General features: G+C 35.4%; 2 protein-coding genes across 2 annotated transcripts; both read right to left on the reverse strand.

Annotated features, from left to right (window-relative positions):
• Positions 1-960: 960 nt before the first annotated feature.
• LOC143531382 (cytochrome P450 CYP72A219-like) lies at positions 961-8,792 on the reverse strand. The gene is made up of 5 exons (XM_077026689.1): positions 8,506-8,792; positions 3,171-3,391; positions 2,825-3,069; positions 2,358-2,742; positions 961-1,580 (listed from the first exon to the last, which is right to left on the reverse strand). The coding sequence occupies exons 1-5, from the start codon at positions 8,777-8,779 to the stop codon at positions 1,155-1,157; spliced, it is 1,551 nt and encodes a 516-aa protein (XP_076882804.1). The 5' UTR covers positions 8,780-8,792; the 3' UTR covers positions 961-1,154.
• A 1,764-nt stretch (positions 8,793-10,556) lies between these two features.
• LOC143531383 (chromatin remodeling protein EBS-like) lies at positions 10,557-16,488 on the reverse strand. Its single transcript, XM_077026691.1, has 5 exons — positions 16,416-16,488; positions 15,204-15,546; positions 11,232-11,300; positions 10,999-11,134; positions 10,557-10,917 (listed from the first exon to the last, which is right to left on the reverse strand). The coding sequence occupies exons 1-5, from the start codon at positions 16,486-16,488 to the stop codon at positions 10,891-10,893; spliced, it is 648 nt and encodes a 215-aa protein (XP_076882806.1). The 3' UTR covers positions 10,557-10,890.
• Positions 16,489-18,631: the final 2,143 nt, after the last annotated feature.

Raw genomic sequence — 18,631 nt, forward strand, 5'->3', positions numbered from 1 at the left:
AGGTATGAATAAGGATTTCAAGGATCCAAGCTAATCAGATAGGTATAGTTTAAGGGCGACAATCCATCTTATGGCTAAAAACCTCTCTTTTTCAACATCCGCTAGCAAGTAGCATTTCTTATACGTGATTTTAATATATAAACAACTATGCTTCATTTAATAACATAGTAAGTTCAAAAGTTTATCAACAATTTGAACTAATGCAAATAATATTCACATTCACAAATTACATGTAGAGACGTATTCATTAGTTCCCATATATCTAATTCCAATCGGTAGTACGGCCATTTGTTTTTTTCTTTAGTAGCTGGAAAGTTTCTGATGAATTATATATTACATACAATTTTTTCCTAAATTTCAGATGAGTCGCAAATCTGATGTACATCTAGAAACTAGTAAACGGGTTAAGGGTTTGGATAAGGGTCGGGTTCTTGAACCCCGTTTATCTTTAAGGTCGTAATTTCAAAACACCATATAGTTGTGGTTGATTTCTTATTTTACTTTTGCAAATGGATCAATGTGGGATATATAAGATATTTTTATGATGTTGTATATGTTTTCGCTTTCGTTAACTACAAATTAAGAAAACCGTATAAAAATCCCAGCAATATGTAGTGTAGATTAGTTGTCCTTAGTGTGATGTTAACATTACCAGTTTCTCTGTTTGCTTTACAAAGGGATGATCACATTGGTTTTTAGGCTATTCCTGATTGGATTCTATCTTTGAGTGCTTTCAAAGACCTCTGAAAGTCTATTTGGTGACCTCTGAGTTGTTGTTCATAGATGGACTTGGTAAGTTGGTTTCTGTTAAAAAGTATTTATGTTTTCCTCAATACTTTTATTCTATCCTATCTATCCGATGGTGTAATATATAATTTCCAACACATCAATATACATCAATAAAGTATATACTAAAAGTCTAAAACAATCAATGGAGATTGAAGAAAACTAATTCACACATTCAGGTTTGAATAAGAAGATTATTAAGAATCAAAATGATTGAAATCAAGAACTGATAGATTTAGGCGAAGACCACCGATTCCATTTTTCTGGAAAATTTTGTCACTTCTTTCATACAACATATGTGACATACATGGCACAACATATATCGCGATCGCAATCGCAATTAAACTATAATATATGCGATAGTTCGCCTAAAGTTTGTGCATGATCAAGTGCGAGCCAAACTGAGGTTGTAAAGTAGGCATTGCGTGCGGAGCATGCGAGTATGATGGAGATAGCTCAAACGAAAAGCGTTGCAAAATCATTGCAAGAGCTATTTTCGCTTCCAGTAGAGCAAAATTCTGGCCAATACATATACGCGGCCCCCCACCAAACGGAAGGTATGCGGCTTGTCCTTTAGTAACCTTTGAAACACCTTCAGAAAATCGTTCAGGCTTAAAGTCGTTCACATCTTCACCCCACATATCTTTTTCATGATGCAAAATCAATGCATTTATTTGGATAAGAGTCCCCGCGGGTAAAGTTAGGTTACCTAATTTGGTTTCATCATGTACTAGTCGTCTCAATAATACGGCTGGTGGATATAGTCTAAGAACCTCATTAAATATAATATTCATCTGCATATAAAAGAAATTAGAACAAGTGAACGTAGGGCTGTAAACGAACCAATCGAACACAAACAAGGCCTTGTTCATGTTCGTTCGTTAAGAAAATATTGTGTTCACGAACACTTACCGAACGAGATTTTATGTTCGTGTTCGTTCATTAAGAAAATTAATGTGTTCAGGAACGGTTCACAAACACAAACGAACACAAATAAAATCGGTAGAGGCTAGATAATAAGACCGATGTATTCATCAATGTGAATATTGAAAGCCCGTAAATGAATCGAATGAACACGAACAAGGGCATATTCGTGTTCGTTCATTTAACTTTATAATTAAATCGAACAGATATTTATGTTCATGTGCGTATTTAAAAATGGACATTTGTGTTCGTTTGTTTAAAATCTAAACAAACAAAACTAAACAAAGATAAACGAACATAAATAAACATATATGAACCAATGTGAATGAACACAAACAAACATAAACAAACTTAAATCTGAAAACACATAAATGAACACAAATTAAAAAATATAAAACCTTTAAGCAGATGGCGTATCCAGATAATATTTAATTATTTTCTATTAATACATAAACGAACATAAATGAACGAACGGAACATGTGTTCATGTTCGTTCATTTAATTAAACGAACACAAATTTTGTGTTCATGTTCGTTCGTTTATTAAATAAACGAACATAAACGTTCGGTTCGTTTACAGACCTAAGTGAACGTACGTTAAAAATAGTCATCAATCACTTGTTTTAATAGTATAGTAGGTAAACTTACAACTTTTAGATGACTCAAGCCATCAATATCTGGTGTTTTATCTCCAAAGACATGTAAAACTTCTTCTCTAGCGCGGGTTTGCCACTCTAAGTGTTTACCTAATAAAATCATAGTCCAAACAAGCATATTTCCTGTGGTCTCCTGCCCAGCAAAATAGAAAAGCTTGCATTCTTCAATGACATCTTCAATGCTTAATCCGAAAATGTTATTTCCATGTTGTTTAATTTCTTTGTCATTGGAATCCAAAAGTATGCCCAAAAGGTCATCATGGCTAGCTTCCCCGGCTTTCATCGCAACAATCCGTTTATTAATTATACTTGTTATTGAACTCCTCACTTGTTGGTCAATCTCTTTCATCCTTTTATTGTTTCTTGTTGGCAAAAATCTATTCAATCTTATTTTATCAGCACAAGGTTCTTTTGATTTTACTAATATAATCGTCTAATAAAGTTTGGAAACTCACTTACCTTGAACCTGGAATGTAAACTGAATTTGCAGCCTTTATAACGAGCACCGCTTGTTCCCTTTGAAGCTCAAATATCTTTCTTCCTTCCTCAAAACTACTACCGAACGCTGTACGTGAGATTACATCACTTGAAAACGTTTGAAGATAAGGCCACACGTCCACTTCACATGAGCTTTCTTGGGTTAAAAGTTTATCCCATTTATCGATCATCTCACCACAACTCACGTAAAATGATGGTATCATATGCTGCAAAAACAGTTATAGACATTTGCTTAATAATATATTAGGAACAGTAAGTTAAGGTATGTTGATCTAGTAACAAACAAGAAAAATGAGTAACATGAAACCTTGAGCTTCTCCGTATGAAATGCGGGATTGATGATTTTTCTATGTTTAACCCATTGATCACCCTCAGCATCTACTAAACCTTTAGCTAGCAACTTTGTTAATGGATTACCTCCTCTTGGCTTTTGGTATCTACTATAATTAGCCAACACCTCTCGTATCATAGTAGGTTCAGATACATGTACCACAGGTTTTGTTCCCATCCATGTAAAACAATTGTTACCTATATATAATCAACACGAAAGCCCTAAAATTATAATAACAAGTATGGTGATAATTTTTTTTAGAAAAAAAAAGTTAATTGTTACACTGGGTCACGAGTTTCTCAACTCGAGTGGGAATTTCAAACAATTCGTTCTATTTATAGGATTTTTTATTACGAAAAGTGTGATAAATAAACCAACCAATCACAATTTTTTTTGTGATATGATTTATTTTAATTATAGAGGTGGTTTAGTACAAATAATTTTTCTTATGTTTCGTAACTATTTATTCTATGAAGATAGTTACATATTAATTGTTTTATATATTTTTTATTATAAATTATATTTTTCCTTATTATAAGTTATATTGTTTGTTCCTTAATTCCAGTTTATCATAACTTTGAATTTTAATAACTTATTATTATATTTTTCTTATTATGACAAGCAAACCTACATTTTTTAATTATGAATTTACCATTTTTTTATTATAGTTTATTCATGTTTTTGAATTCCCATAATCAATATCTTCCTTTATCAATAAAGAAATCTACATTTTTTATTTTATTTTTGATATCAAGTTCTTTATATAAATAAAACCAACGGCTAGTTAAACAAGTTAAAGCTATCATTATCCCTTTAAATAAAGCGAATTTACCATTTATGTATTAAAAAAACAAAGGTTCATCGAAACAAAATAAAATTTAAAACAACCAAAACACACACACACACTGTCGTTTCATCTCAGTTTTAGACTTACATTGTGTAAGTGAATATTAGTTATGTGTTGGCGAAATGAAATGAACTAACAATCCCTGCACGGTGAAATAAGATTTACGTGTAGGCCATATGTAGGATGCCATGTGCACGTTACACTAATGTAGAATGTTATACCAATGTGGGATGTTATGTTCGTCATGTAGATGATTAAGATCTATGTTTAGGTCATATGTAGGATGTTAAGTGCTATTTACAAGTTATTATGTTATATATGTATGTTACTATTTTCTCTGTGTCTATTTGATGTGTAGGATGCATTAATGTATGGGTAGGTTATATTGTTCTATGTGTAGATTTGATGCGTGGGTTGTAACATATTTTTTTGTAATGGATATATTAATTCAAGTGTAGAATGTACCAATTTATGTGTAGGATATATTAGTTTATATATATAATACAATATTAAAATTCTACATGTTTAATATGTAGGAGGTAACGTTTTATGATTTTGGAGTACAAAAAATATGAAAGTGTATTTTACTCTTAATGACTAGGATATCACATTCAATTAAATAGATGTGATATCCTGCTATTAAAAAAGAATAAAAATTGATATCCTAGTCGCTAAATACACATATCCTATATATTAATTAAATATTCTAGTTATTAAATATGATTCACAAAAGAAAAGTGTTTAATGATTATTTAATGAAATACTGATTTTAAATAATCTTAATTTTTCCTTATTCAGATAACAATTTTAATTTTGCTCTTAGTTGGTGACGGTCTCAACTACATATGTATTTTTTATCAATGGCCTGTGACTAACAATGTTAACCGTCCGTGACTATAATCATCTGTTTCTTGTTTTAAAAATTGGTTTTACATAATCAAAATTGTGCCCCCTATTAGCAAATAGCAGTCCCAACTAAAGATGTATATTTTTTCAACATCCCGTTAGGCGTGTCACGTAAGCAACAGGCTAACGAAGTTAATCATCCGTTGTCGTGGACAGTTGAAAAAAAAATACACATTTAGTTTGGACCAAACTGTTGGGTTTCGTAGGCCTTTTCGGTGTAGGCCCGGTTTATTATTTGAAGTCTAAAGGGCAGGCCCGACCCGGTTTGGATTTCTTGTTTAATAAGATACTAACCCTAGTTGCATCTCTATATATATATGATTGTTATGTGCTTGTAATCATTGTCACTCAATAAAAATATACCTAGTTGCCATCCGTGGACGTATGTCAGTTTAGACCGAACCACGTTAAATCCTCGTGTCCGTTTATTACTTTCGTGTCGTGTTCAGTTTCGTGTGTGCGTTTAATCCTAACAAGTGGTATCAGAGCTTAGGTTCGGGATCACACGAAGAACATGAGAACCAGCCGAGTCGCAGCCAAACCTTCCAGCCGCCGCCACCCTACCGCGCTAGGGTTCCGCCGCTGCTACGGTTTTCCGATTGGCGTTAAGGTATACGCCGCCGCCGCTGTTTCGCCGCTGCTAAACCCAGCCCAACGATCACGACTAGGGTTCAGTCGAGCACTGCATCACCACCCTTTGACCACCATCTCGTGTAATCTGATTTGTCGCGTCGTCCTTCGATTGCCGCTTCTTGTTTTTTGATCCTGCTGTTTGCGATTGACAAGAAAGAATAGGTATTATTATTTTCTTGGAGTTTGCACCATTAAAGGGAAAAGAAGAAGCCATATTGCTTCTTGGAGTTTACGTGACAGAGGATTACTGTTGTTATTATTATTTTATATTTGGGATGGTTTGCTAAGAAACAAAAAATAATAATATATATTGGTTTTATATACTTTTTGTTTGGAGTTCATATCTTGTAAAAGGCGCAGAACGAGTCAAGAACCGTTTGAGTCAAGATCCTATTTTTGTTGAAAAACAGTCGTCAAATCAGAAGAAATTGTTTAAAGAAACGGGTAGCCAGTGCCAACCGCGTTTGTCAGGTTTTGTCATTTCAGTTAAAGTTTCAGTTTTCTGATTTACAGTTCGTTATCCTGTTGCGCGTTTAAAATAGGTTGATTGTTTAACGGAGTTTAGTAGAACAATCGTTAAGTTCAGGCTCGTGTTGCTGTGTATGTCTCTGTTTTTTATCCAGTTTTTCGTTTTAGTCATTGTCATGGCAGAATACGGAAAAGTTTCGATACAGAAGTTTGACGGACATAAGTTTGGTTGGTGGAAGATGCAGATTGAGGCACTACTTTGTCAGAAAGACTTGGATGTAGTGTTTGAGGATGAAAAACCAGAAAAGTTGTCAGAAGCAGATTGGAAGAAGTTAGACAAGAAAGCTAGGGCTTGTATTACTTTGTCGTTGTCGGAAGATGTGGCGTTTAACGTCATGAAAGAAACCACAGCCCGTGGTATGATGGAGGCACTATCCAACATGTATGAGAAGCCTTCGGCAACGAATAAAGTCTATCTTATCCGAGAGCTAGTGACAACCAGAATGAAAGAGGGTGGGTCAGTTACAACGCATATTAATAATCTTAATTCGAACCTCTCCCGCTTAGTGTCAGTCGGCATTAAGTTTGATGATGAAGTTCAAGGTCTTTTATTGTTATCCTCTTTGCCCGACAGTTGGTCGCAAACAGTGACTGCAGTTTGTAGTTCGTCTACAAAAATTACTTTTGATGGGATTCGGGATTTGATTCTTGGAGAAGATTCAAGACACAGAAATTCAGGTGAATCATCAAGTAATATATTAATTAGTCACAGAAGGCAGAAGTAGGGGAAAACAACGAGGCGGTGAGAGTAGGAAGAGGAGTCAGTCTAGAACTCGTAATGATATTGAATGTTGGGGTTGTAAAGAGAAGGGACACTTCAGGAATCAGTGTCCGAATGGTAAGAAAGAGGTGAACGTTACAGAAGTCAACACTGCAGAAGAATACCCAGAGGATGAGTTTTACGTTCTTAGTGTTGAGGATAACTTTGATGCTTGGGTGATGGATTCTGGTGCATCGTTTCATGCCACTCACTGTAGTGAAACGATAAAGAATCTAAAGTTTGGGGATTTTGGAAAGGTTCGACTTGCGAACGATGATATTCTAGAGGTTACGAGTATGGGAGATGTTGATTTGATAACTTCAGCCGGTACTTCTTGGACTTTGAAAGATGTTAGGGTTATTCCAAGTTTGAAGAAAAGTTTGATTTCAGTTGGGCAGTTGGATGACCAGGGTTACGATGTTAAGTTCGGGAATGGGCAGTGGAAAGTAGTCAAAGGGAATCTCGTTGTTGCTCGTGGCAAGAAAATGGGTTCGTTGTATATGGTCGATATGTCACCGAAAGGAATGGATCCAGTTTTGGTGAAAGACAAAGTCCGGTTCACAGAATCTCGTGGGCAGAAGAAGGTTCGTTTTGCAAGTAACAAACCCAGAGCCAAAGTGAATATTCAGGATGAACGAGCTAGGAAGGTTAAATCAGTCAGAGGATATCGTGACAGTGGGAGCACAAGTCGTGTTTCAGTTACAGTTCTAGGTCGACAGGGATTAAGAAAACCAGTATTCCGGCTGTAAAAGTCTCTCCAGTGAATTACTTGCTAAATATGGAGAGTGTTTGTTCTCAGGATATCTCGGGATCCGGTAGTTTGTTTCAGTGGGAGCCGGTAGGGACAGAGAACGGGTCAGGGGCAGTTTTAGCCGTGACTAACGTATTGGAGCTCCAAGGAGCTTCAACGGCCTTCAGGTTAATTGATGAGAAGGCGGTGGCAACTAGAAGATGGTTAATGTTCGGATTACAGAAGTACAATCAGGAATGCATACGAGAGTACTCAAGGCCTCCGAGTGGGAGTTTGTTGGGTTTCGTAGGCCTTTTCGGTGTAGGCCCGGTTTATTATTTGAAGTCCAAAGGGCAGGCCCGGCCCGGTTTGGATTTCTTGTTTAATAAGATACTAACCCTAGTTGCATCTCTATATATATGATTGTTATGTGCTTGTAATCATTGTCACTCAACAAAAATATACCTAGTTGCCACCCGTGGACGTAGGTCAGTTTAGACCGAACCACGTTAAATCCTCGTGTCCGTTTATTGCTTTCGTGTCGTGTTCAGTTTCGTGTGTGCGTTTAATCCTAACACAAACACCATCTAAGTGTGAAATTAAGACGACTATTTACGATCAAGTATACTTAGAATTATTTAAAACCAATTTTTCTTTCTTAATTACAACTTAATGGCTAGGGGTAACTTATAAAGACAAATAATTAATTTGGCCGGCACAAAAGACAGTAATAAAGAATGAGTTTCACTTGAGATTTTCATTTTCTGTTAATTAATTTATTATTTTCTACCATAGTTACATGTAGCTGTCAAACTTTATATGAAACACACGTATAGGCCATTGATAATATCGGTCACAGCATGCAATAGTTCCAAACAAAATAAGATAACCAACGTTAATTTCTTACCAAGAGCGGTGAGTGTTTTATGAAAGAAAGGTGATACGCGATGAGCGATATCATGAGTAAGATTCATCGGTTTGGACTTGGCGTCGATCATCATCTGCACCATCTCTTTCAAATCTCCATACAATAACTTATAAGGGGTACCCTTGAGTCCTTGATCTCTTAAAAACTTTTCGATCTTCTTCGGTTTGAACCACAACCAGTTCAAAATCCTCCATATGTATAACAAGAAAACTATTGCTATTCCAAGAACAAAGGAAAGTTTAGTGATCTCCATAGTCGGAGGGTACAAGAAATGTTATTTATTATTATTATTATTATTTTTTTTGAAGCTAGTGAAGATATGAAAAAGAATGATATGTTGAGGGTATTTATTGTTGGGGTTATGTTCACTTAACTCTCTTGTGGTTTGAGTGGTTGATGGTTATTATCCATATTTTTTTAATGTTGTCATGGCAAGCCCTCCACAGTCCACGTGAATGTGCATAGTATTTTGAAATATTTCGGATATTCTAAATATCTGAAATTATCTGAATTATTCGTAAATCCGAGATAATAAAAAATTATCCATATGCTATAGGTTTCACAAGTACGGATGTGACATGTCTTTTGGGTCTCGCGAGTCTTATCCGATTTTTGCTCACCCGTAGCTATTATAAATGCATACTAGTTATTTATGAAAGCTCTTAAAAAGTTTATTTGTGATAATTAGGAATAAAATATTTTATTGGTTTAAAAAATCAATAAAAAATTATAAAGGAAGAAAAACTCAAAACACAACACATAGTCGGACAAAGGAGTGCAGGACAAGAAAATAAAACGTGGTTCTTCTAGAATATGTTTTGTATGAGAGGTTCGAATCTTTTCACCCGTCACAGTACGATGATTTATAACTATTAAAATTTAAAAATATCTAACAAGTTAACTGGATGGTTGATCCTTGCGAATTACAGTTTTTACATGTTTGATTCTTAAGGTTCACTAAATACATAGTTAATCCTGATGGTTGAAAAAATGTTTACTAATTGGCCCGATACTTTCGTTTTCATAACGTGGATGGTTCTTAAGTAATTACACAGTTAATTTTGATGGTTGAAAAAATGTTCACTAATTGGCCCGATATTTAGGTTTTCATAACATGGATGGTCCTTATTAGCTAACGTCTTTAAATTTTTCAATTAAGTTCAAACAAAAATACCAAACTACCCTTCCTATTAAAAATTCATTAAATTAAACTTAAAAGAGAAATATAAATTTTATTTAGGGTTATTTAGCAATCTAATGTTGAATCGATAAGAGGTCTAATAAATTTAGAGGTAGTCTCTAAGCATGTCTCTAAAACTTAACCATTAAAAGGTTTCGAGAGCCATTAGAATTTGTAACCCAACACACCCTACATATGATTAATTTATAAATAGACTCTTAATAAAATCATTAAAAAACTACCAATCAGTGGTTTTTAGTAAAATATTTAAGTGTGTTTTAACTTTTAACTTCCGCCCTTCTCTCTCTCACACAAAACGCACCCCACCACCACCAATAATTCCTGCCACCATTAAGTCCAGCAAATTGAGGTAGGTACACCTATATGGCTATTAGGCTATATACCCACATATACAAAATTACATACACAATATCTTCACATAAATAGATTAACATCACCTACAGACAAATGGTTATACATCAGATTAACAAAAACAAAGCCCTAACCACCAACAAAAATCTATACATCCAAAACATGAGTCACTTTCACGGCGTGGCGTTGGCATTGTTGTGGTGGTCACGGTGATATCTATATTGAAAAATTAACATCATATACATACAAATTAGATTTGCCATTTTAAATGTTTAGTATCATTGTTTACATACATGCTTCTAAGGTTTTATATAATCCCTTTAGGTTGTTAAATTATATATATGCTTATGGATATCCATAATTCCTTCATGTGTTTTTTATATATGAACCCAATATTGAGAATGAAGTGTGTGTATGTACAATTGTACATACATACAATCATTTCAATACTGATATTGTAATATTAAAATAAGTTTTAAAAAGTTTGGAAGCCATAGTTGAGAGTACTTAGGATGATAACACACCCAGGGGACCAAACCCGATAATATCAAAGTCAACTTAACAACAGCTAGCAAAACCCGAATGAGTAAACCAAGACCACGGTGCGGTCTAAAACGGTCTAAAACAACTAAGCCTGGCAAATGAACCACCAAATTTGGAACTACAGAAATCTTGAATCACAAGTAGAAACACTAAAATACAGTCCAAACTACGACTTCTCATCACTAATCATTAACACCACAAGGTTTTCAAGCATAACGTCTGCACTGTACAACACCCATAACATGTGGTACGACCTTGTTCAAGCTAACTCACTTCTTTTGGCGCTTGTTTGCCGCCTGAAAAACATCCAAGAAATGCAAATCAAGATGACAACGATACAAAATAAATTGAATTAAGATTTGCAAATATAATCTCACCTTGCCATTGGACAGGCCCGATCCTGAAGTCCGACTGTGAGGCCTTTTACCATCTAAGGACGAGCATTCGTCACACGTAAAGCTATCTAGTTGCTTTGCCTGATCGATTGTCATATTTAAACAAGCAGGATGATACCTGAAATAATATATGGATTATAAAAGGCATAATAATTCAAACCGCTATTAATGCACAACTCATGAAATTTGTATGAGCATTTTGAAAATGTATGTACCAGTCTTTGCAGGCTTCGCATTGAACCATCAAGTCATCAGGGTTATATGGCATCTCGCATTTGCAGTACCTTTTCAAAAAGAAAATCATGAAACAACAATTGGTCAAAACAGTTCTTTTTTGTATTAGTAGCAGGGGTGTAATGAGCCAAGCTGCTCGAGATCGGCTCGAAAAACTCAAATCAAGCTGAGCTTAAACGAGCTTGAGCTAGAGGTGTTCAAAAAAACCGGTTACGGAACCGGTTTGGCCGGTTCAACCGGAAACCGGTTTTTTAAAAACCGGTTTTTTTAAAAACCGGTTTGACCGGTTTACGTAACCGGTTTACGTATCGGTTATACGTTTTGGAGCCAAAACCGGTTTTATAACCGGTTTTTTTTATAACCGGTTTTTTTTAATAACCGGTTATTAAAAAACCGGTTAACCGGTTTTTAAAATAACCGGTTTATTACCGTTATAAAAAAAACCGGTTAACCGGTTTTTTAATAACCGGTTAACCGGTTAAACCGGTTGTCGAACGTTACCAAACGGCTTTATAGCCGTTTTTTTTTTTTTTGACCGTTTTTTAGCCGTTTTTTTTTTGTTTTTTTACCATTTTACCCCCACAAACATCTATATATAGTTTAGGTTGGGTATTGGTTAGATCACACTTGATTATACAACTCCAAACGCTCTAAACGTTTATTTCATACGCGATTATACAACTCCAAACGCTCTTCTTTCGTAGTCGTTTATTTCATACTCGAGTATACCACTCTTAATTCGTAGTCGATTATCATGGCCTCCCAAAGTGCTGCTTCATCGGTCAACATGGGTGCCTCGAACACGGGAGAAACCGTCGTTCGGGTCATCCCCACGAAACGAAACCAAGATATTTGGCAACATTTCGACCTATGCGAAATGTCTAACGGAACCCAAAAAGCTAGATGCAAACATTGTTTGAAGTTTTATAACAAAGAAGCAAACTCCAGTTTAAGAGCTCATGTAGAAAAGCCCTCTTGCAAGGTCTTGAAGGACGAATCCGGAAGTAGTTCGCAGCCGGAGATGACGAATCAAGGAACGGTGTTTACGTACGACCTTGAAGCGGTACGTCAACAGTTTGGCAACTTTGTGATTCAACAATCACTTCCTTTCAACCACTTCGACAACCCTCAATTCACGGAGATGATGCAAAAGTATGTTCAACCACGCTACCAACACGTAAGTCGTTCGACCCTTAGAAGAGATTGTCTTAAAGCATGGAAAAACGCTAAATCCGAACTAATTTCATACTTTTCAAACTTACAAACTGGTGTGAACTTAACAACGGATGTGTGGTCGGTACCTAATGGTTCGCCCGACTCATACATTTGTGTGACGGCTCATTGGGTTGACCCCCGGTCGTGGCAAATGATGAAACGAACCGTTGCGTTTCAATTGTTTGATTACCCGCACACGGGTAGAAATATTTTTAAACTCTTGGATAAAGTCATTCGACAATACAAGATTGAAGATAAAATCTTTTCAATATCGTTTGATAACGCGTCCAACAATACGGCCGCGGTTGGCCATTTAAAATTAAAGTATAAACCTATCTGTGATGGAGCGTTTTTTCATAGCCGATGCATTGCACATATTATCAACTTGGCCGTGCAAGATGGGTTAAACGTGATCGAAACGCAAAGAAACAATTTTAAAAGAATGTTACGAGATGTTTTTAGCAACAATTCAACATTTTCAAGATACAAAAAATTTTGTGAAGAAGCTAACTGTCAATGGTTGGGGCCTAATTGGGATTGTCCAACAAGATGGAACTCGACTTGTGAAATGTTTGAGAAAGCCATCCAACAAAAACAATCGTTAATTGCGTTTCATCAAATTTTGTCAAATAGGGGTAAATGTGCACCGTACGATCCTAGAAACTGGTTATTGATTGAGATCGTTACGGAGGTTCTTCAAATTTTTAAATCTTGCACAACTAGTTTATCCGGGGTTTACTATCCAACAAGCCCCATTGCTTTACCAAAAATTGCTGTCATGTGCACAAAGTTGACTGAAATTCATTGTAGGGGTGCACCTTATTTTGATATGGGTGCAAAAATGAAAGAAAAATTTAGAAAATATTTTCAACAACTACCCGCTGTTTTGACCTGTGCGGCTGCGTTAAACCCTTGCATCAATGTTGGTGGTGTTGAAGCTTTAATAGAAAAAATTTGTGATGAGCTAGAGTTAAACGACGATCAAAACCCCCATTATAACCAAACTTTAAAGAATGCTTTCAACACCACCTTGGCAAACATGTATGATGTTTACCTTACAAAACACGGGTCGTCTTCCCAAATTCATGACTCGTTAAGAGCTGTTGCCCAATCCCAATCCCAAACCGACCTTGAAATGGGGATGTACTACATGATTTGGGAAGACGCCGGTAAACGTCAAAGGGTAAACACCCCAAGCAGTGAACTTGGAAGGTATGGTGGTACCAACTTTGTGAAACACATGACTCCGGATGAATTTAGAAGTCTTGATATGCTGGCTTGGTGGAGAGGTAAGGAGGATGAGTTTCCGATCCTCGCCGCCATGGCCAAAGATTTACTAACGGTCCAAGCTTCCACGGTAGCTTCGGAGTCTGCTTTTTCTGTTTCTGGCAGGGTTATATCGATTAGGAGGACTCGACTCACTCCACCAGCTGTAGAGATGTCGATTTGCTACAAGGATTACTTGGACTCTTTAGATAGGGCACAACATCAACGCTCACTCGAGGGGGAAATGGAGTATGAGGCGGCCTTGTATGAAGACGAGGTCAATCAAGGACACACTCAACCAATGACCGATGAAGAAGCCGCGTACGACGATTACCTAAGGAATAGCTCGGGATCGGGTAGCGAAGAAAATGAGTAACAAACATCAACTTGTTAATGTAATCGTGTCTAAGCATTCTTTAATGTTAGTATTTTTGAGTTACGAATATGCGATAACGATTTAATGTTTGTATTTTTAATGTAAAAGCTATAAATGAAAGTTATGTGTTTTTAATCTTCCAAGCAAAGAATGCTAACAACGAAACCCTAAACCCTAAACCCTAAAGCAAAAAAAAAAAAAAAAAAAAAAAAAAAAAAAAAAAAAAAAAAAAAAAACCGGTTAACCGGTTAGACCGGTTATTAAAAACCGGTTGTAAAAAAACCGGTTTAATAACCGGTTCTAACCGGTTTCTAAACCGGTCCAAACCGGTTTGGCCGGTTTGAGTTTTCATTGACAAAAACCGGTTAATAACCGGTCCGGTTATTAACCGAACCGGTTTTTTCAAAAAAACCGATTTGTGCACCTCTAGCTTGAGCTGGCTCACAAGTCTATTCTTTATGTAACTTTTATTTAATATATTTAAATATATTAAATAAGGTTGAGGACTTTTTTTTTGGGGGGTGGGGGGGGGGGGGGGGGGGGATATAGTTCGGTTAGAAATATGTCTTAGGAGCTTAACTTTATCTTAGTTTTTGTCTCGTGGCTCTCCGATGTTTGTTTCATACCCTCATGCTTCCCCACGTTTTTTTTTCTATTTTTTATTTATTAATTTAAGTTAACTTCATTTAGATGTTTTCTTTAGTACTAAGTATTATGTAACTATTTATACCTAAACCTGTACCACGCCCGAACTCAAGCTTAGTCGAGCACGGGCTCAGCTCGTTTACACACCCTAATGGTTGAAATGACCCAAAAAACTTCTGTCAAAATTTATATTCTTTTAATAAATAATTAATTAAAATAATATAAATTTTGACAAAATAATTAGTTTTTCAAATTTGATTTAAAAATTTGCAATAAGAATTCTAACTTTGAACAAAAAGATTTGGGGTTTTATGTATTAAAAGTTAAAGCATTTTGGGTCGACCCGTATGCCAATTTTACTTTACCCATTTAACTAGTTAAATACATAACAGAACCCGACCTGACCTATTCTAAACAGGTCAACATTATCACCGAGCATGCAAAAACTTACACAGCGACACGATCAGGTGTGAACCCTCCTGTTGCAGCCTTGTACTCAAACCGACAAAAGTAGTCCTCGGGTCCCACATCCTCAAGCTTGGTGTAATTCTTGAAAGTATGAACAATACATTTTTCTTCAATTGTATGAGCACTTTGAGTATCATAATGATCTGATAAAAACAATTCTTTTATTCCATGAAACTGTCTTCTTCCGCCAATTGATTCTTCGGGCCGATAATACCATCTAACTCGAACCTTAACGTTTCCCTTAACATCGGCCTCGATGCTCTCTATACGAGCCACGTACGGATTTTTTTCGTTCTCAGAGGATCGAAGCAACACAGAATCTCCAACTTGCAAATAAGATGAAAATAGGAAAAATTAAAATCTTGTTTTCTTAGTTTGGTACACATATAGATATGTAACAAACTTTTAAAGTGTGTCGATTTATGGTAATATCGGTCATGTGTATGCATGCACACGAACCGCACAAACACAAACAGATAAATCGAATAGGGGATTCCTGTCCGTGTTCGTTTATGTTCATTCGCTAATAGTATAAGCAAGCGGTTCACGAACGAACATAACTGAACATAGATTAACGAGCACAACTGACCGAACAGTAACAAAAAGAAAATCTTCCGGGCCTAAAAAATTGAAGTATACAAACGAACTTAAACAAACGCACACTAATGAACGTTCACAAACATAAATGAATGAATGCGACACCTGTTCATGTCCGCTCATTGAACTAAACAAACTTTCCACCAAACAGTTAACCGAACGTACGGTTTGTTCCCTCGTGTCCTAAATTAAAAATAAAGAACATATTTGGGCTTAGGCGTCAAAATCTCATTGATTAAACAAAATGGTGACTCCATTTCCCCCTTTTTGGGGCAAACAAACCAACACCATTTTATCGGTTTAGCGCTGATGTGTCATGAGCATCCTCATTAGCTGGCTGCTAGTTGACAGACAGCATTTTGAAATTGCTAAGATAAGATTAAAGGCTAAAATGAAAAAAGCACAACAAGGAGTGGGCTATAGTTTCATCATGTAATCAGTTGTAAGGGTTAAGTGGTTATATTGTTACACACACAAACAAAATCCAAGAGAAACAGTCTGCAATTAACTAGTCTACCAGCACCAATTAAAAACCCTAAAATGTATGACAAACCCTAGAATCTGAGAAGAAATAAATAAACAAATGAATGTTAGTTACCTCTGACGACTTTGTTGGTGCCTTTGATGGTGTAAGACTCCAAGTCTCGCTTGCCTGGTCTAGTCTTCGCCATTCTTTAAGATCTTTAAGATTAACACTGTTATTATTATTATAAATCGAAAAATTCATGTAATATTCCTTGCAACTTTTATATCTCATAGAAACATCCAAACAATTTACAATGAAGTGGCAGGTAAGCGGGCAACAAGCTGTGCCGCAACCCCTTTTGGATAGCAAACCCAATCCGACTAAAAACAAAGTTTTGATTCTTATGGGCTGATACGTTACTATACACAACTTTCTGAACCCTATTCAAAAGGTCCACGGCATCCGGGGCTAAGAAACCAAAAGTGTCAAAGGCGAAGGGGATAAACACGTGTTGATTCTCCAAACAAGCTCTCACGTGTTTAGCAACCTTGCCCGATGCCGCCTTCAATGCTGCCTGGCCTGCTACAAATCCAGTGTTTCTAATCCCAACAAGAGGGGACCTCAATATTATTATTATTGAGGCGTTACGTCATTCCAAAATCCAGGACTCTATATTTTGGGAGGAAGAAGAAGAAAATCAACTGTTTGTATATCTAGCCCTAGAGCCTACACAACTTATTAGTTTTTTCTTTCTTTTTTCTTTTTTTCAGTTAATTGCAGCATTTTTTTTAATTATGATCCCGTGGTAAACCCCAAGTTTGGGTTTATAGGAAAAGATCGTTCTACCCTTGAAATATGCAATTCTGCTATTTAATACATACAATTTTGACCCTATGTATGTTAACGTATATACCCTCCAACGGTTTTAACCAACCGAATGTTGACTTTTTAGGGTTGACTATCTTTGACCTGTTGACCTTTAATGTAAGCTACTTATTACAATATACTAAACATAAGTAATCATAATCCTAACTATTTAAACTGACCTCATTTTATAGTCCATTTACTACACATAGCCTTACCATCCTTCTTTATGTTGCACTAATCACGAGCTCATAAAAATGTTATCATAAACTTTTATTTTTATTTTTTTAATGCTTTGTAGAATAAGTAATCTTAAGAGCATCTTCTATGGAGTGTTCAATTCTAAGGTGACATTGTTCAGGATTCTGAACTGAATAACTGCACGTTGGAGATGATGTTCAGTTTAGACTATATTTACAAAACTGGATGAAACTAAACATGATAAGTGGGCCGAGTGTAATTAATTTTCATTTAAATTTTAAAACCAATTCAACCACCACTTTAAACAATAGTCGTTTTGAGTGAGGTAGAGTTTTTAACATTAGTTTATTTAAATTTTTTAGTTTATGTTTGCGTGCGGTTGTTTTATTTACTGTTTATGTAATTTTAAATTTTTTATTTATATGACTTCTATTATTTATGTAAATTTATTTACTAGAATTTATTTTATGTTTAGATAATATGAAATAAAAAATAAGATACTTAAATACAAGTATTTTAGTTTATAAAAATATTTTAGTTATAGAAAGAAAATATAGAAGTAGGTGATTATGTGGAATATAGAGATGCTTAAAAGTGGATGTAGTGTTGGAGTAAAAAATAAGAGTTTTTGGTATTTGAAAGTGAATACGTGGAAATTTGATGTGACAGCTGATGTGGCGTGTTCAGTTTATTTTTCCTCATCCACCATTATGAATGCTCTTATGCTCTCTCCTTTACATCAGTATCTGTCTATTCATAAACATCTTTAAAAGCATTTGTTGTGGGGCCTCTAAGATTTGTAGTTCCTTGCATACTTACACTGCATTTTCGGGTTTAAAATACAAGGAAAAGAAATGATAAGATTGGATAGAGGAATAAAGGGAAAGAAATTGTATATTTAAAAGACATTCTCGAGTTAAAATAAAATAAAATAAATTGTTAATTATATTATTGAGTTAGATTGGAAGGAAAAAAATAAGAAAAAGAATTATAATTTTACAATTATATCCTCATAGCAACATAAAAAAGAGAATTAAGATAGGGTAAATTAGTAATATGACAATAGACTATAAACTTTACTTCACAATCATGCCATATTTGACAGGAAAGTTTTGGAGGAAAAAAGTCCCAACTTTTCTTTTAAAAACAAAACTCAAGAATGAAAAAAGAAAAATTTTCTTATATATCATTTTCTAAACCCTTAAATAAAAAACTCGAGAATACAGTGTAAGTGTTGGACAACTCTAAATAACCTGAAGCTAGTGGATCGTGCCTTCTGGACG

This window comes from Bidens hawaiensis, unplaced genomic scaffold (genome assembly GCF_021521415.1).
Source record: "Bidens hawaiensis isolate Kalapana, Puna unplaced genomic scaffold, B.hawaiensis_p1.1 tig00009159_1, whole genome shotgun sequence".
NCBI classification, from domain to species: Eukaryota; Viridiplantae; Streptophyta; class Magnoliopsida; order Asterales; family Asteraceae; genus Bidens; species Bidens hawaiensis.